General features: G+C 36.7%; 1 protein-coding gene across 13 annotated transcripts in view; it reads right to left on the reverse strand.

Moving 5' to 3' along the window:
* ADGRV1 (adhesion G protein-coupled receptor V1) overlaps positions 1-27,717 on the reverse strand; it is a 317,856-nt gene that overhangs the window by 183,352 nt on the left and 106,787 nt on the right. For all 13 annotated transcript variants that reach the window (XR_004237332.1, XM_032095167.1, XM_032095173.1 and 10 more), the window contains 22 exons: positions 25,347-25,555; positions 24,578-24,751; positions 23,994-24,176; positions 23,085-23,264; positions 21,659-21,823; positions 20,244-20,361; positions 19,834-19,957; positions 18,545-18,683; positions 18,221-18,406; positions 17,724-17,956; positions 17,079-17,227; positions 16,784-16,985; positions 16,054-16,270; positions 14,728-14,967; positions 13,155-13,304; positions 11,838-12,311; positions 10,931-11,074; positions 9,495-9,666; positions 8,984-9,119; positions 6,548-7,395; positions 3,376-3,493; positions 2,302-2,473 (listed from right to left, as the gene is read on the reverse strand). Coding sequence is in view for 12 of the 13 variants with exons in the window: in XM_032095167.1 (XP_031951058.1) it covers positions 2,302-2,473; positions 3,376-3,493; positions 6,548-7,395; positions 8,984-9,119; positions 9,495-9,666; positions 10,931-11,074; positions 11,838-12,311; positions 13,155-13,304; positions 14,728-14,967; positions 16,054-16,270; positions 16,784-16,985; positions 17,079-17,227; positions 17,724-17,956; positions 18,221-18,406; positions 18,545-18,683; positions 19,834-19,957; positions 20,244-20,361; positions 21,659-21,823; positions 23,085-23,264; positions 23,994-24,176; positions 24,578-24,751; positions 25,347-25,555 (4,733 nt within the window). In the remaining variant the exon portion in view is untranslated. The remainder of the gene's footprint in view (positions 1-2,301; positions 2,474-3,375; positions 3,494-6,547; positions 7,396-8,983; positions 9,120-9,494; positions 9,667-10,930; positions 11,075-11,837; positions 12,312-13,154; positions 13,305-14,727; positions 14,968-16,053; positions 16,271-16,783; positions 16,986-17,078; positions 17,228-17,723; positions 17,957-18,220; positions 18,407-18,544; positions 18,684-19,833; positions 19,958-20,243; positions 20,362-21,658; positions 21,824-23,084; positions 23,265-23,993; positions 24,177-24,577; positions 24,752-25,346; positions 25,556-27,717) is intronic.

The raw sequence follows: 27,717 nt of genomic DNA on the forward strand, positions 1-27,717 counted from the left end.
GCAGCCCATGGTGCAGTCCATGGTGAAGCAGCTGTACCTCTGCAGCCCATCGAGGTCCATGGGAATGCAGAGATCCACCTGCAGCCCATGGAGGAGCTCCCTGCAAGAGAAGGGGGATGCCTGAGAGGAAGTTACGACCCCATGGGTGGTCCACACTCCAGCAGACTCCTGGCAGGGACCTGCAGACCCATGGAGAAAGGAGCCCACACTGGAGCAGGCTTCCTGGTAGGACTTGTGACCATGTGGGGGACCTACACTGGAGCAGCCTGTCCTTGAAGGACTGCACCCTACGGAAGGATGACCATGGTGCACCAGTTTATGGAGAACTGCTGCCCATGGGATGGACTCATGTTGACAAACTTTCCTGTTGGAGGGACCCCATGGTGGAGCAGAGGAAGGACCGTTCCCAGAGCAGCAGCAGGAACATTGTGTGATGAAATTAACATAACCCCCGTGTCCCAACTCCATTTGCTGCTGGAGGGGAGGACGTAGAGCTGGAAGGAGGGAGGGGAGGGCAGAAGGTGTTTTAAGGTCTTTGTTTACTTCTCATTATCCTGCTCTGATTTTGTTAGTAATAAATTCAATTAATATCTCTAATTTGAACCTGTTTTGTCCATGATGGTGTTTGGTGAATGATCTCTCCTGGTCCTTATCTCAGCTCATAAATCTTTTGTTATATCTTCTCTCCCCTGCCCAGCTGCAGAGAGGAGAGATAGAGAGGCTTTGGTGCATGCCTGGCATCCAGCCAGGGTCAACCCACTACATAAAAAAGCTTTGTGTTTCAGCTCTGAATTTTTGGAAATCCTACTTTAATTCTAGGATTTTAGCTAATAAAATCAGTACATCTGACTAAGTAAAACTTACAAAAGCTGGAATGTATCCTACAAAAACGTAAAGTACTTATTTAATGTATTTATTATTTCATCATTTTTTAATGTATTTACTACTAATTTATCTGCTAACTTATGAAAGAAGAACTGGAAGAAGAATTAGGAAATATTTGGAGGGACAAATAGCATATATTTTGAATTAAATTTCTAAGTAATTTTTTGAATGAAATGTTCTTGACAAATGACAGACAATTTTACTGGAATGAATGGGGAGCTTTAGCCTTCCATTAGCACTTGCTAGAGTGGCACAGGCTTGTGCTTCATGTGGCACAACTGCATGTCTCTGCAGCTTCTGCACTGCTGTCATTAAATACTGATATAACTTCTGTGGGCTAAAGAGGTTCATAATCTGTTTACTCAGCAAGGCAGCCTGTGCCCTATACATGTATTCATTGGCTCTGTAATGTAAAGATAACCTCTGATGATGGAGAAGAGAAATGGCCCTCTTCTGGAACTAAGGGAATGCGTGCTGCTTCCTAAATGGGAAATCCTGGTTTCCCACATACAGCATCTTGCGGTATTTTCTAGAACTGAGACAGAAAAAACATGGAAATCTTCCCATCTAGTCCTTTTCCACTGTCCAAATCTTGGCTTTGCCACTAGCCTGGATGCTAGGATAATTTCTTAGAAAATTTAAAACTCTTCAACTTTAAAAGAATGGCAAACATTAATCCTTCCTTTCTTAACGGATTACTTCAACTACTGAGTATTCGCACTAAAATATTTTTTCCTTCTCTTTTCAATAAAAATGACTGAACACTGTGCGTTGTGTTAATACAATCATGTCTGTATTTTATAGTGCCAACTGGTTCTCACAAGGTTCTTAGACTTAGACATACCCAACTGACAAATGCAATTTAGTGGATGATGACTCCTAAACTGAACTTCACTATTCACAAGGTGGATGCGAGCAGTGACAGATTTTTAGACACTCAGAGATTCTTATGCAGTTCTATGAGTTTTCACAGATCACTGTGCTAGATTTAGGAAAATAAAATTACACACAAGTTAGACTCAAAGGTTTTTTTGTGGAATGAGATATTACTTACAGAATATGTTTTCCATAAACCACCCTAAGAAATGCTTTGATAGATGAAAAACTTACTGTGTGAAGGGTAAGAGTGTATGAACAAACATTTCACTGAAACAACTACATTCTTTTTTATATATGTTACATAAAAATCTAAGATCTGCATTTTACTCTCCAAACTAAATACTTATCTCCTTCCCAAATTTTTACTAGTCACAATGGAGGCAGTACAAGCCTATAAATAAACACATTCCAGAGAAACCGAGCAGGTATCAAGTTACTATTGTCAAACTAAATATCAGTTCCTCTGGATTGGAGGAGTTTTTTCATCTTGATAAATTGCAATTCAATGCTGTACATAAATGACCAATAATTACTTACATGATCAGGTTTTATTTCAATGGAGATGTTGCACATTGTTTGACCTGCTATGCAGGTCGTGGCTCCCAGCACAGATACAAGTTCATTCTCCAAGTTCACACCATCCTTCAGAAGGACAACAGCTGTTTTATTAAAGGTCACACGCCAGAAGACTTTCACATCTTCAAAAGCTCTATAAGCAAAACAGAAGAGTATGCATGTACTGAAGGAGAACAGAACCGATTCAGGAAACATAAACCACAGACATAACATACATTTTATGTTGTTATTTAAAACTAATCATTAGGGAATCAACTGCTTTACAATTAAAAAAATAGCTCTTTTTGTTTAAATTTCTTCCTCTAAAATCTATTTAGATTATAAAAGAAAAGTAACAGAAGAAGAAAATAAAGTAATTATGGGAACCCAGATTCTTCTGAATTTTTGTCTCAGATAACATGCAATTATCTGAATAAGAGACACTGGTGCTTGGAAAGCAGGGATGTGCCCAAGTACTTTTCTTAATACTGCAGTAACCATTGGCCTGGAAAGCCAGGTAGAATTTTTCTTTCCTGTAAGTGTAAGGAACTTACCATACTTGAGCATTTTTCTTTAAGGTACACATAAATGTACAACATATATAAGTACTAATTAGGAAAGAAGTGAAGACTTAAGCGTACGGGCACTTACATAACTTCTTAGTTGCTCCTTGTAGTATTCATAGCTACTTACATTACAGAGAGAGGTGAGAACTGGAGTTACACCTTTAGCAGTGCAAATACTTTACCTTAAGCAAAATCTTCACACTTGCTGACTTACAGTATAAAATAGTAAGCATTTGAGATTCTTCTTGTTTCTGCTTTATACCAATACAGTGACAGACTTAATTATATTCACAACTTAAATGCCCCTTTGCCAAAATCTGTGACACTATTAAAGGCTGAAAAAAAAAAAAAAAGCTGAAAGGCAAACACTTATTTTAAAACCCTATAATGAAAACCTCTTCCACTAACAGTAGCTCCTGTGATTCAAGATAGCATATTACAGAGTGTACAGAGTGTGGGAAGAGCACTGGAATCAGCTGTTGCCTGCTACCTGTTTGATTGCCGTGTGACAGTCAGCAGCACCTCTCTCTTTTCGGAGTCTTCATCAAGTACCAGGCCACTTTGCACTTCTGGAATGAATCCCAGGATGCCATTCTGGAGATCACTTCCTGTGTAGGAAATAGTCCATGAAAGTAGTAAGCAAGAAAGTTAAGCTGGGAATAAATTATAATTTTAATGTGCACAACCGCTAAAAACCCAAACAGTCAGGTATCAAAAGCATGCTGCAAAGTACTATTTAGGGGCAGCTCAATTCTCTTAATATTTCTGTTCTTAATTTACACTCTAGAATTTCAAATATTAGCATTTCTTAGTTTTATTTTAATCAGTAGAATAATAACAACTATTTTTGAAAGTAAATTCCTTATGAGAGTCCTGGCAGCATTTTTGCATGTAAGCTTGTATTTTCAGCAACATTCAACAAACTGACTGAATTCTGTGTACCTTGGCTTCAAGAGACTAGGTGTTACAGTAATCTCCAGATCAGTGTCAAAAACCTTGCTTACAATGCCTTTATGAGATAATCACTCCAGCTATGTTTATCAGAAATCTTAAAAAATTCTGTCTGAACAGAAATAGGCCTCAACATATGCCTAGGTGAACAGCATTGAAACAGTAGGTAATGGGATAAAGATGGGCTTCCAATGACATAACTTAAGCTTTCTTATTCATCCTATCCAGGATGTTGTTGCAGCCATCCATTTTCACAGATTATTACATCAGCTTTTCTCTTGCATCTTTAATTCCATGTGTGGAACTAGTGAGCTGCAAAAAACCACATTTTTCTCAGGGGAATGTAAGTAACTTCAGAAAAACACCAGTGGAAGATAAAAAAATCCCGGTGTTAATGAGGGGAAATAAATGTCTTTGCAGTGCCCAATCAAATCTTGCTTCTAAAGGATTTCTCCTTGCAGGTAGTGACGGCTTTACTCTGCAATTGAAAAAGCAATCTACTTCCACCCCAGTGCTTACTAAATGTAAATATATATAGTAAGATGAACAGAAACTGTGTGTTTGCTTATATGCATGCACAAATATTTAACCTATGGTATTTATCTATACACTTAAATGCAGGTACATGCTTTGACCCTTCTCCTTAATGTGTTATCTCATGTTCCAACTGTATGGACACTTTGTACTGAGGGAATAACTCTAGAACACATTAATATATTTCTGTGGGATTCGATACAAGATCAAATTCCAACCTGCGCCTATAAACATACTTCTGCAGTTAATGTGCATACCCAGGGGACTGGTTACTTCCATGGTAAATTCTACCATGCCAATGCACATGAAGGGAAAGTGTTTCATATGATCTGTTTTTGTATACAGTCTTGGTTGCTTCACAGACTCATCCAGCAGCACAGCTTAATCCTAGTTCTCAATACCTACATTGATTTCTTAAGAATATCTAAATATTTCTTAAGAATATCTAAATACACAAAAATCCCAGTAATGTTGGACCTTACTTTCTTGTTTAGCCTAAAATTGTTAGCCTAAAATTTGTTGCAATTCCCAACTTCTTTCTAAAACTTAATTTATATTACAGTTAAGATTGGTTTATATTCAGCTGGTAAGCTAGACAGATAACTAAAAGCTAGGGGAAGTTGGAGCTCTGACATCACTTTCTCACAGTAGCACAGTGACTGAAAGAAAAGCTCTTCTTTGGTGACTATGTATGCCCATTCCTGCCCTCCATCCCCAGAAGCAGAAGATGACTACACTTGAAAATACAAGCTTACATGCAAAAATGCTGCCAGGACTCTCATAAGGAATTTACTTTCAAAAATAGTTGTTATTATTCTACTGATTAAAATAAAACTAAGAAATGCTAATATTTGAAATTCTAGAGTGTAAATTAAGAATAGTAGCAAAGAATGAAAACAGAAACTGTTTTTTGTACTCTGTACACATTCCATCCATTGAAAAAAATGAAAGACTTAAAAATACGAAGTGTGCGAAATACATGTGACCAAATGCCAACACAATTCAGGTGAAAAGGGCCCTGTAAGTCTCTAGTCCAACAGCCTTCTCAAAGCTGAATCAGCTCTGAAACCAGACCAGATGGCTCAGAGGTTTGTCTAGTTGGGGCTTTAAAAAATTCCAGGGATGGAGAGAGACCATGCAAACCTCCCCAAGCAACCTGTGCCACTGCCTCTCTGTACTCAATAGAAAAAAATATGCAGGCTAAATCTCACTTCGACTTATACTCACTGTCTCCCATCAAGCACTGCTGCCATAATGCATTATTTAAAAAATGGATCAGTAAATTTTTATGTCTCTCCTCTTTTAGGTCATCTTATGGTCTCAGTAGGAACTAAGTCTTCCTGTATTCAAATGCCCCATGACGTTTTTGTTTTACGAAATCATATTTCATAGACTAAGTTAGGAAAAGGGAAAACAAGGTAAAAGAAAAAGAAAAAAAGCTTAAAGCATTCTCGAACTTGAGAAAGCAAAGTACCTTAAGTGGCAAAATACAAATCATCTGGTCTTTAGAAACAAAGCAAGCAAAAAGGCAGTGATCCTTTTGTGCCACAAACTCTCAAGAAGTGGTCAGCATTTACAATCATCATACAAAATATTTGGTCTGAATGCAGCACTACAGTACTGTGAGAAAGGATCATTTATGCAATACTGAGAACAAACAATGGAAGCCCAGCTGTTCCATAACAGTTTCTTCTTGGACACTTTCCTTTTCATACCATAGTTAATTGGTGACTCTTCTCATAGTCACAGGTCTGTATCATAAAGTATCCCACTTACTCTTTGAATTTGGAAGTCATGGATCTACTGAAATGGGAACCTCATGTCCCAGGAGGAAGGGTTGGAACAAGAAAAATGGGAAAAAAACAAATGAGCCTGCAATGCTACTCCATCTTCAACACAAACACTTACACTCAGCATTCTCCCTTCATAAAGGATAAGAACAGAGATAAGTAGCACATATAGATGTATTTTGAGTTACATTTCTAAGGGATGATAAGTGGGCTTCGTACATTAGATACTTCCTCTGGTCTGGAAAACTTTGGATTTGGGAATAGAATAACCTGCTTATTATTATATAGAATTCAAATTTTACATGAAAATTGCTAAAAGAACATACAGTTATTTACGGTTATTTAAGTCAAATATATTTACTAATTTCCCGGAGGAAATAATATTACCTTCAATAATTACTGTTGCAAAAGCAGCAAATCCATGTTCATCCTTTCCTTCCACAATCTGAACTCCATATTCAGGATTTGAGAGGAAAACATAAAACAATTCCTGTCCTTCAGGCTCATCATCATCAAAAATTTTTATGGACACCTGGCTTTCACTTTCTCCATCCAGCAAAGTCAGAGAGACTGTCTGTTCTTCAAAATCTTCCCCTTCCACTGCCCATGTGAAGTTTGATTTTCCATAAACATTTCCAAAAGGATACAAATCTACTCCACTCTGTGCACTCACTCCCCCAAAGGTTCTAACAGTTATTTTAATATCACCAGTAAATCCCTTGGTCCTTCTGATCTGAAGCACTGCTGTGTTGGAGGTATTGTTGTTTGTATCTTCTTCAACATAAATAAACTCTGGCCCCAAACTTAGTATTCCATGAAGAATATCATTAGCCAGGATATTAACTGTTGCAACACTGAAAACTGGATTCAGACGGGGACTCCGGTCAAGGTTCATTGGCTGAACATCCAGAACTTCCACAGAAGTCAAATTTACAAGAAAAAATTCTTGTATTTCAGACACAGTGTCATCAATTATTGATATTTCTATCACTGCACTTGTCTGAAAATATGAAAACATAAGCTCTCCATTGTAGATGGGTATAAAGTCTTCTAGTGGTTTGGCACTTCCTGGAATGGTCTGATACGTCAGTTTAGTGAGATTACTTTGAAAACCAAACAATCTTTGAACATGTAATCTGACTGCCTGGATATCTTCTTCAACTGAAACTGATCTTGAGTTAAGGTCAAACTGGAAGATCCCCATTGGCTCAATTTCAGCTATTGTAAATCCTGATCTGAAACAGAAATGATATCACATTGACAGAGGAAATATGAATAATGAGAAGTAGAACAATAAAGCATAATAATTTTCAGTGAGCAATCAATGACGGCTGTAAGAAAGTGGATTAAAAATGTGTAGAGGGAAGAAATAGGAACCATACAAAGCAAGACATAAAGAAGTTCCCTAAAAATGCTTTTGCAATATTTGGATTGAACAGCCCTTCACTAATGCATCCTAAGTCAGTCCAGGATACTGAATAAATGATAAAAAAAATATGGTCTTCCTGAGAAAATGGAGAGGCAAAGGAAAGTAGGTCTTCCTACTGTGGACATAATGCAGGAATATAGTACAGCCACTACAAGTAATACCAGTTTTAAACATTGAACAAACCTCCTGTACCAAGGGAAGGCTGTGAAGTAGACAGATGCTAGCAGGTCTACAGTTTTAGCCAGAAAGCTAGAGAAGGACAGGAGGTTATTTTAAAATATACAGTAAGGCTTTGAAATACTGCCTCTTTACAATATTAATCAAAGTACTTTTTTTCCAGATCTCAGCCTTGTTATCAGTATCAGTTTCAGATTTACTTTGTTCCTGTTAAATATTTCCCCTTCCTATTACAAAATATTAGACTGACTCTGCTAAATCTTGTGTCATTCCCTTCTCTCTAGAACTGACTCATTATTCAATGCCAGAGGCTATCAAATGGCACAATTACAGTGAGTGGATTTGGCTAACACATGAGACGCTTCCACCATGAAGGAAGCCAAAACTTCAAAGTGAGCTTTACTTCTTGTGAGATGCAGTTTTAAGTTTTCTAGGAAAGGTTACTCTAGTACACTTAAGGTATTTGACTTGCACAGTAAACATGTGCTTGAGGACTCGAGTCCATAGGATGGACAAGCCTAGGAGAAAGGGTCAGTCTGAGGAATTTAGGCATCTGGCTCACTCCTGACTTCCTTCAGATTTGCCAGTGCAATTTTAACATGGTGAAGCCAATACCTTTCTCCATACAGTGTCACTCTATGCCCATTTTTTAATACACTTTCATCTTCAATAAGGAAGAGTGAAAATAGTTTGAAGAACAGATAGCAACTTAAGGGAGATGAAAAACATTGAATGTAATGTTTTAATTTTTAAGAATAAAACAGGTGTTTAATATAAATCGGGCATTTTTAGAGCATTTCTTATTTCATTTGATTTATTTTAAATAATGTTTGTCATCTAAGATCTAAGTATGGAATTTTAGGGACACTGAAAATTGACAGAATCTATTTCATTCTTCAGCTTTCTGGTTAAAACTGTTGATTTTGGTTGCTCAGTTTCCTAACTGCCTCATCATTCTAGACACATTCTAGGCACCCTAGATCGCAATGCCAGAAAACATACTGGAATTGAAGAAAAGCCTTAGTTCTGGTCAGACCAGATCTGCAGTATTGATATTTGTTTCCATGTGAGACCAGACATACAAATTTATCAAAGAAGGAACTACAATTTGCTAGCAACCTATAATTTAATAGGGCTATGTATGAGGTATATACCTCTATGCATGTCATAATTCTTGCAGCATCAGTGCAACTCAAAAGTCTAAGCAATATCCTTACCTCAGGCGAGCCCCACCAGACACATGGCTGTGCACTGCTGTTAAAGTGATGGCAAATGTCTCAGGTTTATTTAGGTTTGGAGTAGCCTGAAATGAAATCACTTTACTTTCCTCCCTAGAGGAAAATACAACAGTACCTGAAAGGAGAATGATGGAGCAAGTCAAAATCACTAAACAGGAATTCTCTTTTTACCTGGGAATATACTGACATAGGGACTTTAGTCAAAATTCCACTCCTTTGAGGGAGAAGAAATCTTCATGATAAGGATTTTTCCTATGTAAAGCTGTCCTTCAGGGGCATAGCACTGTGTCTATGAAGAAAAGTTTTGGTTTTTTTTTCTTGTAAAGTAAATACATCCCTTACAGATAAAAATTGGATCACACAATTTCATTCTAATGACTCTTTATTAATAAAGGAAACATGTAGAGGTACAAACAACTAAAAGGTGGTATCATTACTTAGGCAACTGTCATAGATGTTGTCCTTGTAGCTGTACATTGCAACTACTCACCAAATGGAGGAGTAATGTTGCCTAGTTTAACAGAGTCAATGACTAGGTCCGGTGGATATCCTGAAATCCAGTTAACTATTACAGAACCATAAACTCCTCTTCTGCTTATGACAGCATGGCCTGTCCCTGCTACAATGTTTGTAAGTCGTAATATCACAGATTCAAAGCCAACCTGTGGAAACATAGTAGATTTTATCAGAAAATGGAATAAAAATGGACGATAACATATGTGAAGTACAATTTGTAAAATGGGCATCTTACAATAAGGATGCATACATACAGATAAATGTATCTATCAATGTACGTAGGAATATATATATATTTCCTTCACAGCTTTTTAATAGTACTTGTAAATTTTAGATTTCTGACAATTAGATTGCAGGGAAAAGGAACAAGTATGAGTGACATTTCAGTACTGAAAACCGTGAGTATAGCAATCTGTGTCTATTGTTTAGAAGAAAAATAAATCAAACCTGCCCTCAGCCTGCCCTCAGTATTCACAGGTAATAACAGTAATACTCTCTCTCTCTCTCTCCATATATATATACATATACATAGGTCTAAAATAACTTATTAATAGTGTATCCAGTTAAAAGTAAGTGGTTGCCCCATGACATTGTTCACAAAATTATTCTTGCTACTGTGATCTACTTTTCTTTTTCTCTGAGTAGCAAATAGAAGTGAAGATAATTTGCATAATCTAAGAGCAATGATAACTGGATATATGGTAGTATATAGCATATAATAGTCTTTCTGTAAACAGTGTATACAGAAATATACACTGAAATACACTGTAAACAGTGTATATTTGACTTAAGTTTCATTGCAAATTAAAAAGCAGAACAATGCTTCAAGATAATTAAAATCATTAAGTAAAAACTTCAATAAAATTTAAGAGTTAAAACCTCATCATGCTATTACCTTTGCCTGACATAAAAAAAGGGGACGGTAGCACACATACCATATCAAAGTAGGCAAATTATCATTTCCCACTCTCATACAAAATAGACAAATGGAAAATTTATCACTCAATGATTACTGACAGCTGCATTAACACCCAGCATAGATTCCATCTCTTTTTGCACATAATACTGAATACATGGTAATATCTGCTTTGGGGTTGTTGTACTTATAGAAACTACATTGTCCAGATTTACTTATTTTCCTTTAAGTCTTAGAACTCCCATTTCATGTAAATATTTACACTACTTACATTTTATAGATGAAGAGGCCTTTTCCAAGTATATTAAAACATTTATATAAGAATTTGTATCAGAGGAAAGAATGACATACAGCACAAGTAATAACAGGAAAAATATTTTCTGTCATATTGATTACAATGAAAACTTCACTGAGTTCTTATAAGAGGTATCGTATGTAATGAAGTGTACCTTTCTTCTGTGTTGTGAACATGACACCACAACCAGGCTACTTACCTGTGAATTGGCAGCTTCCTCAGGAATAAGCACCAAAGCAGACTTTGCTATTTCTAATATTTTAGGCACATCCTTGGCACGTCCCCTAACCAGGCTTACATTAGTCAGTTCCAGAGTAAAATTCAAGCCCAGTGAAATAAATGCCTTTGAGAGAGAGAATTTAGTTAAAAAGGTAGAAATTTAATTCCACTAAAACCATGTTATCCAACAGTTCAAATAATTAACAGAACAATCTGCAGATTTTGTTCTGCTTACATACAAAAAAGCAGCATTTTCAAGACAAGTGTTTTGTTGATTATGTTTCTCAAAAGAATTACAGTTAAGCCACCAATATTGTGAAAGTAATCCGCCGACAGTTTGATGGAAAGTGAATTTTTAAAGAAACTATTGCCATCTTAAAAAGTTGCATCTGACGCAGTGGGCCTTAACTTGATTTTTTAATCCTTGGGGTTAAAAATATCTGTGATGTTTGTAAGAGCATGTAAGGGTGGATGTAAGACTGTGATAATAATGATAAACAGACAGGAAACACAGAGGACTGCAGGTGCATTTGTCTTCTGCTTCACGAGTCACAAATGACAGATCACTATTTACAACCAAAAAGGGAAACTTGAGAAAATATCTGCATACATATAATAATAAAATATTGAACTGATAGTAACACAAAGCAACAATGTAAAGAAACATTAAATATTTGAACACATGCATAGCAGTGATTTTGCAATTATTATCAGAAAATGTGATTTTCAAACCCAGTTCTACTCCATAAACAGGAAATTCATAACACCAAAACTCTCTTTTCTGCTTCTTCACAGCTGATACTAGTGAGAGTTTTTTATCTTATTTGTATTCTGATGAAACAAATAAAAACAACAGATATCACAGGAGCTAAAAGAGTAGTACACACCTGGTTGCTTATTGGCACTCTTTTTACTCCAAAGCTGGCACCATCCTTTATTGTGAGGAATCCCACCTCATTCTCAGGTTCAATTAGTGCTTCTTCATGAAGGGATATGACACGGTACTTGACCATCACTTCTCCAAATGCCCCAGCATGCCGAGTTACATTAACCTGAACATATCGATCCAAGGTTTTTTCTACCAATACTGACTGCTGATCAGAGTACAGGGCAAACACTCCATAAGGATCATCATTTGCTAACACTGTGATCTTTGAAACGCCTTTCTCATGGTCTAAATCTGCTCCACCTTCCACTGCAATCAGCTTCACCTCATAGTTTTCATCCAGTTCTGGAACATCATCAGGTAACAGGTAAATAATTATCTCAGCTGTACTCTGCTGATCAGCAATCACAACAGATCCCTCTGTCTCAAGAAAGTCACCCGTGATGTCAGATTCACTACATATTTCCCAGTAAACCTGAAATGAGTACAGAAAATGGAAACATAAAAGAAAGAAAAATTACCTGCAATGTCAGAAACTTGTGTATTCAGGATTCAGTATAGACAGGATATGGAAGAGACTGCTTTTAAATGTGTAAAATAAAAATTTCTTTAGGTATGCATAGGAAGAATATCCTATCACACAAACTATTTTACTAAAGAGGGTGTTATTCCATTAACAGTACTATGAATATAAATATTTCCCTTGTCTAGTTTCAGAAGATTTATGTAAAACTATGTGGAATCTATGAATATTTTTCAAATTTTTTTCTATTGTTAGACCAAAATACCCTTGCTGTTTTTCCTGTTTCCAGTATTCCTCACATAGGAAAGGAATGAAGAACTCTCATTAAACACAGCAGATGCTTCTATTAATTGATCAATTTATTTTAAATTAAATGAGTTCCTGTTAAAACGCTGACTTCTGAACAACTTTAGGTAAAAAAACAATGTGCACGGTTCAAAGAAACCTGAAGTCTGATTCTGTCTAAAAAAAGTAAATTGTGATGACCTCAAAGAAAACTCACTATGAAAGTATGGTCTCTTCTGTTCTCCCATCAAAATGGGGAGAGGAAGAAAGTGAGAGGAGCACAGCAGTATTGTTTTTCTTTTATTTCCCCTAACCAGGAAAGACTGAATTTTACTATCCAAACCACAACTACTAGGGCTAAGCCCTTCTTAAAGTCAGTCTAAAAGGCAACATTTAGGAAAACGAATTTGAGAAACAAGCAATTGAAAAGCACAGAATAAGATATTTTTCCATACATTGACATTGAGGATGATTTCAGATTATACTGTTTACTAGGAAGAGTGAGAATACCGTTACATTCCCCAGAATGCCTCGAAATCGTTTGACAAACAGTGTAATACTTTGTGGCCCTTCGTCTGCTGAGGGTTCTGCATAGTTAATCTCAGTTAATGATTCAGGAGCAAACTGTACAATTCCATTGGGATCACCAAACTTCTCTATCTGTAAAAAAGGTAAACAAACATTTAAATAGCTAGAAATGTAGTGTGAGTTGTATTCTTCTTCAAACCACTAAGATTTCCACTGCTAGGTGGTAAAGGGGCACATATCTGTTAGTTTTAAATACAGCAGAGAAAGTTTTGAGTGTCCCCTTTTCAGTTTTCAGTTCCCGTGTCCAAGGAAGAAAAAAACAAGAGTTATATTTCAAATGCTTCATCTGAATATTTTGATACTAAAGCAAGAAATGCTCAGGCACCTTGAGCTAGTATACAGAAACACTTCTCGCACGATCAGTTTGCAAACTCAGCACTATGGGAAAGAGACCTCATCTATATCCATCTGTGCGAGCCATTAGCTGCAACAAGAATTTGGGGTGACCTGACTTCCTGAGGGGACTGTGCAAATAAGAGCTAATTCCATCAACACTTTACAGACCACATAATAAAATAAAAATACAATTTCTAGGAGAGATTTTTTTGAGGGCTTCTTGTAGCAGCCTTATAAATATTTCCTTAGTTGTAGTATCCCTAGAGCACTAATTTGTCTTTGATAACTCTGCCTTCTCTCAAAAATATCTGCATTTCTCTTGCACTGTGAGAAGTCAGATTTTCTCCTTTCCTCTGAAGAAGATGTCAAGAGTGACAATGTCCTACTTTTCTTGCAGCTGCTGAGGGGTTGGAGCCTGGAGCTGTGGATGTGTCGAGATCACTGTTATCTACCACACACATGCATGATGGTGGTCGGTGCAGGTGTAGGCCAAGGGGTCCAGCCTGGAGAGTTTGTCCATCACTGGTTTTTGCTGTCTCAGGATTTGGGGAGGAGTGTATGTGTGTGTGTGTGTATGATTTGTCCATCGTTGTTTTTTACTGGCTCAGGGAAAAAAGACATTTTGTCTTTGTCTTGGTGGAGCTTTGGTGGTGAGCACCTTTTTGTGTGTAAATCACACTCTCTATTGTATCCCTTTGTCATTAATATTGTTGCTGTAACTGTTTGTTTCTCATCTAATTGGTGTTTTCAAGTAAATTTTTCTTATCTCGACTCAGAAACACTGGTTTTTGTCTCACTCTCACCAGAGGGCATAGGGGAAGGGAATCAGTTGAGTGGGGTTTAATTTCCTCCTGAGTTTAAACCACAACAGATGACAAACATACAGACATATAGAAATGTGGGCTTAATCCGTGCTCTTTCCAAAGAGAACTATAGAAAATTGCAAATAAGAGAGCCAGCTCAGCGCTTTTATACCAATTTTTACTGACAGATTCTCTGCCCTTTTTCTTTCAGAATTGAACACAATACACCACAATAGTACAAAGGTCAAAAAAGGCAAATGACTCAGTAATCATTGTGATTCATTTTTAAAAGCTTTGCAGGATAAATACCAATATCAACAGAAATCTCTGAAAAAAGAGAAGCAATAATAACTTACTATTAGTGTAATGCTGTTTGCCTTAGAATCTATTTCTGTTTCACCTCTCATAAGGCTCAGTCGAATAATGAAGGTTTCCTGAACTTCAACTTCATCATGAGGATAGATTTGTAGATTAATTGTTCTCAGACCTCCTTCTCCTTCTTCAAAATAGAATGATCCATTCACAGGGTCACCAATGTCACTATTCAGGGGAGACAAAATCTCTTCCGAATTGGGTCCCAAAATGTCCCAATTAATCTGTGGAAGAGATCATTTTCAGATTTACAGGGGTGATATGTTATAATAGCATCCCAATGGGAGAAATGACAGAATAAGTTCCAAAAGTACTTAGCTATGTTTAAATCTTTGCTGTTAATACAGGATACAAAATAGTCATAATTAAATCTATGGGGCAAAATATAGAAGCCTTTGGAAAAGTAAACTTGCAAATTTACAAATGGGAATTTTGAGTGTTAGTCAAAATGCCAGTTTATTAAATTCTAGATGATAGAAAAGAAACTAAGATTTCTTTAGCATATAGAAGGAATCACACAGGCCAGTGTCTACTTCTCTGCCCTTTTATGACTTGTTTTGCAAAACCTCCCACATGAGTACTCATGATCAAAACCATTTCCCTTTGAAGTGTGAGGTCAAGTCTGAAAATAAACATTTTCTATCATAAAAGTTTTCAGTGCTTCAGATTATGAAGGAAACTATGAATCCTTCATATTTCTTCAGCCTGATTAGCTATAGCATTTCCAGCAATTCCCACAAATTAGATTGCTTTTAAGGAGGTCATATTCAGCACTTTACAATTATTATTTTGGTAATTTAATTGTTTTCCACTTTTCTCCAATGACTTCTAGAAAAAGTCAAAGACTTAGGCAATTTTTATGTGGAGAAGAGGAGCTCATGGTTTTTAATGCAAATTTTCCAATCATTTGACAAGACTATAAAAGGCCTGCCATGTTTTATAGTTACACCTTCACTTTATAAATGGTCTGTATAGAGTAAAAAAACACTCTAGAAAACTCATAGTAAGCAATTTCCTGAATTAAACTAGTGGTAGTACATGAAGTTAACCATAATTTTGGTGGGATTAGGAGCTAGTTCAGAACAATGTACACAATACCATAATAAAAGAAGGCAAGCAGGAGGAGAAAGAGGAGTTTAAACGGGTAGCAACATTTTCTGTTATACTGCAACTATAAGTAATTCATGTTTAATAAAAAACTGTAATTATCCTAATAGAAATCAGTCACTGAGAAAGCTCTCAAAGCAAAATGCAGGAGCTTTTTGACAAAGTCACTGGCAAACTTTCAGTCTCTGACAGTCAAGACCCACCTGTGCTTCCACCAACCGCCCAGTCCTTTCCAGCACCAGGGACACTGTTGTGGTTGCATCAGGGTTGGGAAGAATAATTTGGCTTTGGTTGAGAAATCGGACCATGCCCTGGGGAGAGTCACTTTTTGCAATGGTGACCTGGCTCACCAGGTGGAGCCCCAGGACTGCTCCACCAGTGGCTCCTGTCAGCTGGATTTCAAATTGCTCTGCAAATTCACTGCCCAGAAAAAGAAAAAGACATTCTGAGATATCTAAGAGAAAAAAAAAAAAATAAAACTATACTTAGTTGTTCAATCATGCATCCAACTGGATCTGTTTAAAGGACTCAAGAAATCATTTCCATAGGTGCAATGTACAAGATTCCTTCTATTTTCATAGAATGGTGATATCTGAAATAAAAATAATGTTCCATTTTTTACTAGTGTTAAGTTAAACAAAAATACAAAAAATTATTTTATTCATAGCAGGACTATTGTCACCAATATTTCTTATAATGTAATTAAAAACTGTATTCAGTTGCATATTATTTAACAGGAACTATGACACTCTAATATAACAGCTTCTTTTTCCCCCTTTAGGTGATATTCCCCCTCAGGTGATTTTTTAGCACTGCAGAAATTTGTTTCTATATTCCAGCTCTATACACGCTCATGTGTAGATTTTTTAGTGCATGCTAAAAAGGACCATATTAGAAGTAAATTGGTGAATAAATATCTGAAAATTTCATTACCTTTCTTCATCATCTATAATAGAGATATAAATAAAAGACTGGTTCTGTCCATGGCAAAAAATGACAGAATTATTATGGATGACATAGTCAACACCATCAGGAAGTGCAGAAATACTTCGAGAAAGAAAATCAGCTGTGACATTGCCATAAGTTCCACGCTTTCTCAAAACAGGAATCATGATTAATCCAGCATCCTCTTCCACTATAAAAATAATTGAGAAGAAGTTATGTTATTTCAAAATTTATGCCATAGCCTTATCTTCTAAACCACAGTGAGAACTTCAGGTAAACTTACCCTCTAGAAGGATATACTCTGGATCAAATTCTATGACACCTTCAGCATTGTCATTTTTTCCAATAGTGACCCGTACTGTGGAGATATTTCCTATTATTGGAGGTTGATCCACCTGTAGACCATTCTCTCTTACAGTAAAATCAAATCCACTTGCAAGAACATAAAAAAGACCAAAACATAAAAATACATTTTAAACTTCTTGTGGAAGTATAAAGATATGTGTGTAACAATTTGTCAATTACTGAAAATATGTTTATTTTCTGACAGTTATTACTGAAGACTTTTGTCACATTTTTTCATATTATGTTTGCAAAAATAATAGTTTATACATAGAAATGTGCATCTTTCATTTTGTCTTTCTCATTTCATCTTTTTATAGAAATTTCTTGCAACTTGGAAACTTGTATCTAATGTATGGATTTTAAGCTTTAATAAAACTTAATCAGCAGCATCTTTATACTGAGGTTAAAATGATTGGGTTTCTCATACATCCATTTTCTATTATGATTACAGTTATAGCTGTCTTACAAAATTTTACAGTAAAACAGATGAAATGTCTAGCAGTGACTTCATGCAGGTATATCAGAATCCAAATATAGTTTGTTCTTCTGCTTGTAACAAAACAATTGGGAATTTTAACTTTACCTTCCTTGGAGTTCCACTTCAGTAATCATCAATGAAAAGTATTCAGGACCTTCAGGAAAGTCATCATCATGAATTTCAATCAATATAATTTTACTTTCCTCCTCTGGTTCAAACACCATTTCCCTTACTGTGGGAGTAAAATCCATTCCTTCCTCCGCAGTCCCATTTATTATCTGAAACCAAAGACGCACTCTGCCATAGGATCCACTGGAACGCACAACAGTCATGTTAACCTGAGGGAAAGAGAGTATTTTCTTTTAAAAATGGCTTTGTTTTCTGTTACAGTTGTCTTTAGGAGATGTTCTAAAGGCACATTTTCAATGGTTCTGTCAGGTAACAATAATTTGATTTATGAAGTACAGAGTACACATAATTTAACAGATAGCCTCAGCCATTTTAGAGACTGATTTCTTTTCTTTCTAAAGTTGAGCATAATTCTAGCAACAATGTTGATATCTGTCAGTAATTTTACATAAGAAAGAATTTTAATCCAATACCCATATTTCATCTTCTGTTGTTTGCAATAGTTCACGGGCAAATGCAAACTCTCCATATGGATAATCACTGGCGGCCATGGTAATATTTGCTGTGCTGCTAGATTCATTTATGAGTCCTCCATCACTGATTCTGGTTAGTTGAAACTGGTAGTAATGCTTCTCCTCGGGACGGTTGTCATCTACAGCCTAGGGAAAAGAACCAACAACAGCTAGAAGTATTTAAACAATTTCCAGGGAGAGAGGTATAACTAATTTCTAACCAAGATCCTAAGAAAATAAAAGAAAGTAGTTGAAATAGCTACTGGTGTCAGATCTCTTATATACCTGTATTAGAACAACTGCTGCAGACTGCCTATCTCGCATGGTCAAAGTTCCCGATACCTTAGTAAATTCTGTCTGATGAGGAGGTGTTATATTCCAATAGATTATGATCTCCCCAAAAATCCCTGGGCCACGTACCAGGCTGCAGGTAAGGACAAAAACACAGATTTTATTTTTACCTTTGGCATTTAATATCCAATACAGAGATAGTATATCATACTGTTGTGCGTGGAAGAAATGTTATCAGCACTATGAAAGTTTGAGTTTTAATGTACTTAATCACTATTAAGAACATGAGAATTCCCTTTTCAGGCATTTTCAGAACATCTCTGAAGTTCTCTTTTATTTCTCTGTGTTGGGAGGCATCTCAAGCTGTATTTTTGCCAAGAGGTCTTTCAAGTTTCTTTCCATGTATAGCTCAAAGATGGGATCTGAAAACTGATTTCTCTTGCTTCTATTCCGCTTTTCCAGTGATAGAGATGCAAAACAGAAGGGAAATTGGACATCAGGGTAATGCCAGGGGCAATTTGCTCTGTAAGGCAGAAGGATACTAGAATACCTCTTTGAAATTTTCTGAGATATGTTCTGTCTGCTTCTTATCTAAAACCCTACTAAATAACATCAGGCTTGGTGAAATAAGTCACCATAAAGATTTGTCGGCACATTCTGCACGTAACGTGATCTAAAGCTACTTCTTGCACAAAGCATCATTTTGTCTTTTGGGCTTCTTGGGCCAGTACTAGAAGCTGTTCTGTTGCTTATATTTGCTGGTTTACCAAAGGAAAGTGTCATAATATTTTTTTCCAATGCTCTTAGAAGATTCTTCTAAGAATCTAAAACTCTTCATTCTGTTTTCAGTTGACTGAATAAAACAATTGCATCTTGTTTCCACCAAAAATTCCCATATTGTTTATGCTAGAACATAGCAATTTGCTGAAATACTATTCAGGCACAAATCTTGAATCAAATTCTGGAAAGCACAAAGCACCTTCAAATGTCACATTTCCTTACCCCTTTCCTTTGATTAAGATCCTCTTTCCTTTGGTACATCAATGTTGTAAATAACTTGAAGACAAAGAGGAATATTTGGACCTCCCCAGTAATACTGAAATGACATACATGTGGTATATTCTGCCCTTCTTTAAAACCAATCACCTAACTTTTTAAAATAGTTCTGATTATAGAAATGATGATAAAATGCGGTACTCAATAAATTCTTGCCCAATGTGAAGTCTTATAACTTTTGAATCTGGGCTGTTGTCCTTTCTTTGAAAAATGAGAGATGTACTCACCTAATAAGAGCAGTTCCATTATAATTTCCTGAAGGTTCTCCAATCAAAACATGCTTGGATGAATGGGCAATCCCAACCACCCCAGAAGCTCCTTCATCTCCCATAATAATGATGGTTGCAACACCTATGAAGAGAACAATGCTTCTCATGGTAAATGAAAACTAAGCAATGAGCTCCCTTTGGTAAATTTTGTGACGTGAGTGGTTAAGCATCACCTTCACAGAGGGCCTGTGGAACTCTCTAGGACTTCTTCAGACAAGGGACTTAGGGAAAAAGACTGGCATTCAAAATTGTGACCAACTAGCTGCGCACAAAATACTTAAGCACTGCAGACTAAGTAATATGAACGGACTTAGAATAGTTGTCATATGGAATATCTAAAACCAGAAGATACTGAATTAACTCTTTACCATTTACAGGGGATATCTCTGCATCACCGGTAGAGACTAGGCGAATGGTAAATGTTTCATTCCCCTCCAGCAGACCATCTTGTATCACGTGTAAAACAATCAGCTTCTGGGACTCAGCCTGCATCACGTAAAGACCAGAAAGATATGGATATATATTAAATAAAAATAAACAAAATACTGTATTAAAAACAGTATTTTTTTTAACATATCAAATGTTAAGAATGCTTGACATATCCTCTAGTATTTTTAAAATATCAAATTTCTGATCTGGCTAAAATTTTTTCTCACAGATTAATAAACAGTAAAAATTGTCTCTCAAACATTGTGTGTCACCCTAAAAATGCCCTCACTATTTTCAACTCAATAACAACTGAAACTCCTTTGAAATTTTATTCACATAGATGTTTTCAACTTAGAGGAAACTTTCTATACAAAATCTTTTCCATCAGGAAACACATATTCAATAGTTCACACATATTCTAAGGATTAACATATTATTGAGATTAGATATATTATTCGCATTTCTGCCTAATCCGTATTTTTGTCAGTGGGAAGTGGCATACACATTGTATAAATTTAGTATACCATGCATATATAGTTGTATGCTTATACTTAAGCATGTATGAAAGTTCAGGACAAAACGTCAAAGCCAACCAGTAAAGGAAGTATAACTAAACTTTGCCAAATACTGATGGCCTTACCAGAAAAAAAAAAAATCTATTTTCCAGCTGATTCAAAATAAAACAACCAGCATGCATATTTATTTAATGATGAACCAGCTTGTACCGAGAGAAAATAGATTATGCTTTGTTAAAATACTTCTTTTCATTAAATATTTTGAGTAGACTGTAAAAGATCAATATTAACATAGTATTGGTATCCAATATTTTGACTCTGATTTCAGAGTTTTAACTTGAAATATAATGAATTATATTTATAATTATATGAAATATAATGAAATCAAATAACACTGTCCAGTTTGAAAGTTATTAAGGTGGGTTTTTTTTTAAATCTGCAGATTTTGAGCATTTATTTATCTTTCTCACCTTTTCAATATAAATTTTCTTTTTAAGATGACTGATACTGTAGTGGAATAAGTGTTTCTGTAGCCATTATTCACATTCAGTAGATTTCAATTCCTCTTTCTTAATTGTAAAAACAAAAGAGATTTGAAGAGCTACCTTCTGGATGATTACATTATGCTGAATTAAAAGAGCATGTCAGCTTTCCTTTACAGCTTGAAAAAAGCCTGAATATTTCTAATCCCACCAGTTCAAACTGACCTTTTCTAGTGTATAATACTTAGTAACCCCCTACTTCTATAAACATATAACAAAAACCATACAAACACACACAACTAGAAGAAAGTATTTATAAATCTAATAGTAAATAAGTTATTGCAATGTCTGAAATACCTCATTGAAATGAAGGGTACCATTTAGAGGGGTCAGATCATATCTGGCTGCTTCGTCGAGGATCCATAACACTTTAACTGCTCCTTGTCCTCCCTGACTTCGACTTACATTGAGCAAAACAACTGCAGCAGAGTCATCAAGTGTCTGAGGTTCCTTCACTGTTACCTGATGGACAAAAAGAAGGAGAATGTGGGAAAGGCTGCTTGAAAAGTCAAAAGCTGTATCGATAATGTCAAAAGACATGGATACATGTTTGAGATAAACAACAAAAAATATAATCAATGACAGTGCTGAACAATAAGAGTGAAAATGAACAGGAAAGTGTCTTGGGGTGACCTTATGATGCGATCCCATATCACTGCCTATGCCCAGAAATTAATTTTTGTGTCTTTCTATGCCTCTAAACTGAGCCTGAGAGGGGGAAGGAAAAAAACTGAGCAAATCTTTTTCAAAGCAGTTTGCAGCTTGTTCAAGGTCACACACAGATAGCAATTGGTTTTCCCAACTGCAGCAGGGGAGGGAGGAAGCACCTGGCTTGCTGCTCCTAGGACAGTTTTTTTGGCCAGTGGTTCAGCTGCTTTTTCTCCGGAGAGAGACTGAGAGTTGAATTTCTCCTTCCCTGGAATTTTGGATTTTCTCCCTTTTCTACTGGACTGCTTGATTGCTTTAACATCAGAGCACATCGGGAGGACTTTTCACTGGGCACAGAGGGCCTGGCCCTGGGCCACGCCCCAGCTCCGAGGAGACCAAAGGAGGACTCTAACACTTTCCCAGGTTTTTTCTCAACAACAAGAGATTTTGTTATTTAGCATTATTTTCCTTTCCCATGTGTTTGTTAAATAAATAGTTTTTATCTCCTTCACTTTCCTTCGAGGAAACCTGGTGGGGGAGGGGTGGTTGTGCCTTCTCTCAGAGGATATATTTCTAAATTTGGCCAAACCGGAACAGAAGGCAACAGGTTTAAGGAGTGTGTTGAATTCTGATAGCAAGGCCTCTATGCTCTATGATTCAAAGCAATTACAGATGGTGTCACCAGCAGTCTCGGCACCAGCAAAATGGAGAGCAGAAGTACTGCAAGAACTAAGATGAGATATGTTTTATAATTTCTTTCCAAATTTTACTTTCAGTAATGCAGATTATTATACAAACCACAAAAAAATACTACCTAGGATGTAGTATGTTTATTGTCCATATTGTTAGTATGGTGAAATAAACTGATTCAGTCATGCAGAAATCTGTATTTACGCAGCAGCGCTTTCACTGTTACTACCATCTTACACAGCTAGATGAAGACACGCACTAATATCCTTCCAATGAAATCATGTTTTCCACTGCAGAGAAAACTTACAAAAATCAGCTATGTGCTAGCGACACAAACCCACTATCCAACCTTATCAGAAAAGAGCGCAACCTAAATCAAACTCACTTTCTTTTCTTCAAACCCGAATACCCCAACAGGGGAATCATTTGGTGGAATAGCGACAGTTACCAAGGTGTCATTCCCAAGTCTTGCACCACCTGTTACCCTCACCAGGGCAATTTTGAATATCTCAAGAAATTCAACTTCATTGTCATCTATGATTGTAATTTCTATTTCTCCTGTAGCCTGAAGAAATGTTAAAAAGAAAAAAAAAAACAAAAAAGTTTCATTTATAATATTCTGTGAATTGTTTGAAAAAAAATAAATTTAAAATAGGCAAGTTGTATCTAGTAGATAGACATTGTTCACTTATTCATTTTTCTTCTTATACTTGCATATTTATAATAAGAAGACATAATTTCAATAGTGGTTTTTAAGTCCATCAATGTAAATCTTATTTGGTAAAACCAGCAGACTGCTTTGCTTTGGTACTCAATAGAAAGTGAAGGTTGACAATATTGTAAATATTCAGACAACATTCTACACACTATGTATATCCTTCCTTTTGCCAAAGACCGATTATAGCCACTTGCAATCAAAATCCCTTGTGTACACTAAGTATTCTCAGATGCAGCATGAAATTTAAAACTATGTGTAACACACAGCTAAGAAAACATGTGAGCTTATCCTAAGAATTTATAGTGAAGATGGATTATGCTACAGATTTTCATTGTAACAGGGTTTATTGTTAGAAGTTATGTTCTCACTTGCCAAAGTATTCAAGACACACAAGCCTATTTGGTCAACGCTTATGAATATCCTGGTATTCCATGTTAAAGAACTGAAGTTGGGAGCATCATTCACATACGTAAGGCCATAAGTAATATGTTTTCAGTGAAAATTCTGCTAAAGGAAAACACACAAAAATCTTAAGCTGGTAACCCAAAGTCAAGTAAACTTTCAACAAGTGTATACCTGCCCATCTGCAAATGTAAGGTTTCCAAATGATGGTGTGAAGTCTTCAAAGCTGGCAGTTGAATGAATGGCTTCCCAGTACAGAGCTGCTGACCCAAATCTCCCACCCTGTCGAACAACTGGGAGTTTCAGTACATTCTGTGGTGGTGGTACCTCATAACCAGAAACAGCTCCAGTGATATCCTGTACATTCAAAAAGAAACTGGTGAGTGCCTCAACAAACTGTTTCTTTTTCTTTTTTTTCCAAGTTGACTTGCAGTTAAAAATAAATGAAGAAATACATAACTATTTGTAAAACGCTGTGGATTTTGCATTGACCTTGCTCTGAGCAAAAATCTGGATTAGATGACCTCCTGAGATCTCATTTTATGACACTGGTTTCAGCACTGCCAGCTCCCTAATAAATTTTGTGTATTATTTGTGATGAACCTCTTAAGAAAGAATTGTTTGTCAGGTATCTGGCCATTTTATCCAGAACAATTTAGTATCACAAAGCCTATCAGAACATTTTCAGAAGTCATCTGAGAAATCAGACTGTCTTGCTGGAATGCCACTTTACATATTTTTCATTCAGACTTATTTACCTTTGTAACATTAAAATTAAATATTCCCCTGGCATCATCGTTTTCTTCAATTGTTATTTCAGCTATTTCTAATCCAAGCCTCTTCACACTTGGTTGACCTCCAGAGGAAGAAGTGATCAGCTGCACATCAGTAATATTGATTATAAATCCTTCCTGTAATTCTGGAACGTTGTCCTGAAAAAAAATTTTTAAATGTCTTTTTTTTTTTAATGAAACATTGTAAATTTATAATACATGCAGGAAGATGACTACTTGAAGGTTGTTTACTGTTCAAAACTTCCCAGCATTTGGGGCCATATAACCAATCCCTTGCTTCATACTATATGAAAGATGAAACAGACTGCTTTTGCTGAGATTTTGATATTGAAGCTGACAGTCAGATTCCAGATCTGCAAGAACAGTGGAAAGCAGTGCTGGCTCTCAACTGTTACTGCTACCTAGAAGAAAGTCAGCTAGATCTCAGAAACCAAGCCATAACTTGAAAATCAGTATCTCCATTCTAAATATATTTAAAGAATATGCATAATTTTTTTCTTTTGTCATTATTGTAAGTAAATTTTATATAATATAAATAAAATACAATAAAATATAATAAAACAAAGAATTTGGCTCATTCTGAGTGATGAGTGCTCAAGATTTTTTGAAAGAGGTCACTGCAAGAGTTCCAGCACAACCATTTCTAGAATATTAAGTCATAATACTACTATAAAGTACCATTTCCCTTTCTTCAAAAGATATTAATAGCTAAAGAAGTTGTTAGGCTACTCACAGGCAAAATAGTGACTGTGACAGAAATTGTTGTTGCATTCTCTGCCATAATGACTGTTTTCTTTTCCAGTATATAATCCTCATTCTCTGTTGCTCGGTTGGAGGGGGGGAGTTCAAAGTTCGGTGCAGTGCTCAACTGAACTGCAAGATCCCCGACAAATCCTTGTTCTCGAACAATTTGTAGGGTAACAGTAGTTGAATTCTGCTGCCCTACAGTAAGGAGAGGAAAAAAATGCAAGACGTGATTGTTTTGCAATCATAGAATATGCTGAACTGGAAAGGACCCATCAGCATCATCGGAGTCCAGTTCCTGGCCCCGCACAGGATACTCCAAGAATCACACCATGGGCCTGAGAGAATTGTCCAAACACTTCTTGAACTCAGATAGGCTTGGTACTGTGGACATTTCCCTGGGGACCCTGTTCTGGTGCTCAGCCACAATCTGGGTAAAAAACCTTTTCCTCATATCCAACCTAAACTGCCTGAACTCAGCTTCATGCAATTTACTAGAGTTCTGTCACTGGGCACCAGAGAGTGCAGTGACCACTGTCTGCCCCTCCTCTTCCCCTCACAAGGAAGTTGTAAATGGCAATGGGGTCTCCCCTCAGTCTTCTGTTCTTCAGGCTGAACAGACCAAGTGACCTCAGCCGTTCCACATATGGCTTTACCTCAAAGTCTTCACCATCCTCATGGCTCTCCCCTGCATGCTGTCTAATAGTTTAATGTCTTCCTTATATTGCAGTGACCAAAACCGCCCCCAGCACTCGAGGTGAGGCTGCCCCAGTGCAGAGCAGAGGGGACAGTCGCCTCCCTTGTCCGGCTGGCGATGCTGTCCCTGATGCCCCCCAGGACACGCTTGGCCCTCCTGGCTGCCAGGGCACTGCTGACTCATATTCAACTTGCCATCAACCAGGACCCCCAGGTTCCTTTCCATGGCACTGCTTTCCGGCCTCACACTCCCCAGTCTGTCCATACATCCAGGGTTGCCCCATCCCAAGTGCAGAATCAGCACTTTCCCTTGTTGAACTTCATGCACTTGGTGATTGCCCAGTGCTCTGATTTGCCAAAGTCTCTCTAATTTGTTGAGGTCTCTCTTCAGGGCCTCTCTGCCCTCAACAGAGTCAACCGCTCCTCCCAATTTAATGTTGCCAGCAAACTTCATATTCCTAAGAGTCCTGCATCCAAGTCATTCATGAAGATGTTGAGGAGAACTGGGACTAGGATGGAGCCCTATGGAACCCCCTTTTAACCCTTGCCCTGCTTGATTTTCAGCTCACCTAACTACTGGAGCTGCTTGCTAGACCCCACTTCAATTCTGGCCGGCAACACAACAGTACTTGGATAATACCAGGGCTCAAGCAGATGAGCACACACAAGTGTTGTAAATACACAAAACAGTACCTACATCTAGAGGTACTGTGCATTTAAAAACTGGATCTAGAAGAAGAATAAAATACGGAATATCTACAGTTTGATATGTGTGTTACACAAATTATTACTTCAACACGTCTATTTTTATTTGGTTTTCCTTCAAAACTTCCATTTCAATACTTTGTCTGGCCTTTCATGCCTAGGCCATCACTATTGATTCTAACACAGAAAGTGGCATTGAGAGCAGTCATTCTGGCTGTAAACATCACATTTTCTTAAATCAAATATTGAAGAAGTTAAATAGACTTGTATCTGTCAGGCTCAGCAACCTTTTGCGAAGGCAGATTTGTAATTTTATCCAATAAATGGTGGAACACATAATCTGGCTAAAAGTGCTGCATTTATGACTGGAGAAATAGAAACAGATAAAATGTAAACAGGTTTGTACTTCAAACCAGCTACTGTAACTAGATATTATTTCACAGATAGTATCTTGTGTATAATTCATTAAAATACAACAGATAAAGATTGGAAAAAAACCTGTGCAACCAGGGGGAGCTAGGAACCTTCCTTGAATCCTAACTTCAAAGTATAAATGTTTATAATGTGTGTGTTTGTGTAAGAAACCAACAGAATCCCTTTACATTACTTCCAGGGGCTAAAAAAAGGGCAATGTCAATGCACCTGAAAATAGAACTGGTTAGAATGTTTTACCGGTGATAGTATATTCTGATGGAAAAAGCATTTTTTGTATATGTAATTTGTTAATATGGACAGAATATTAAATAATTAGAAAATTCTAATTGAGCTGTTAACGTATGACTAGCCCATCAGATAGCTGCGGGAAGAGCACCAAAGAATGCCAGCTAGCTCCCTGAGCCAGGAGAGAGGGAAGAAGCCTGAGCATCATGGCAATTCTCCTCTGGCCAACTGCCTGGGAGATCCTTTTCAACTTGTGCCTTGAAGGAAAAACAAATCAAACATGCAGCTCTAAGCAGAAA

This window comes from Corvus moneduloides, chromosome Z (assembly GCF_009650955.1).
Source record: "Corvus moneduloides isolate bCorMon1 chromosome Z, bCorMon1.pri, whole genome shotgun sequence".
Classification (NCBI taxonomy): domain Eukaryota; kingdom Metazoa; phylum Chordata; class Aves; order Passeriformes; family Corvidae; genus Corvus; species Corvus moneduloides.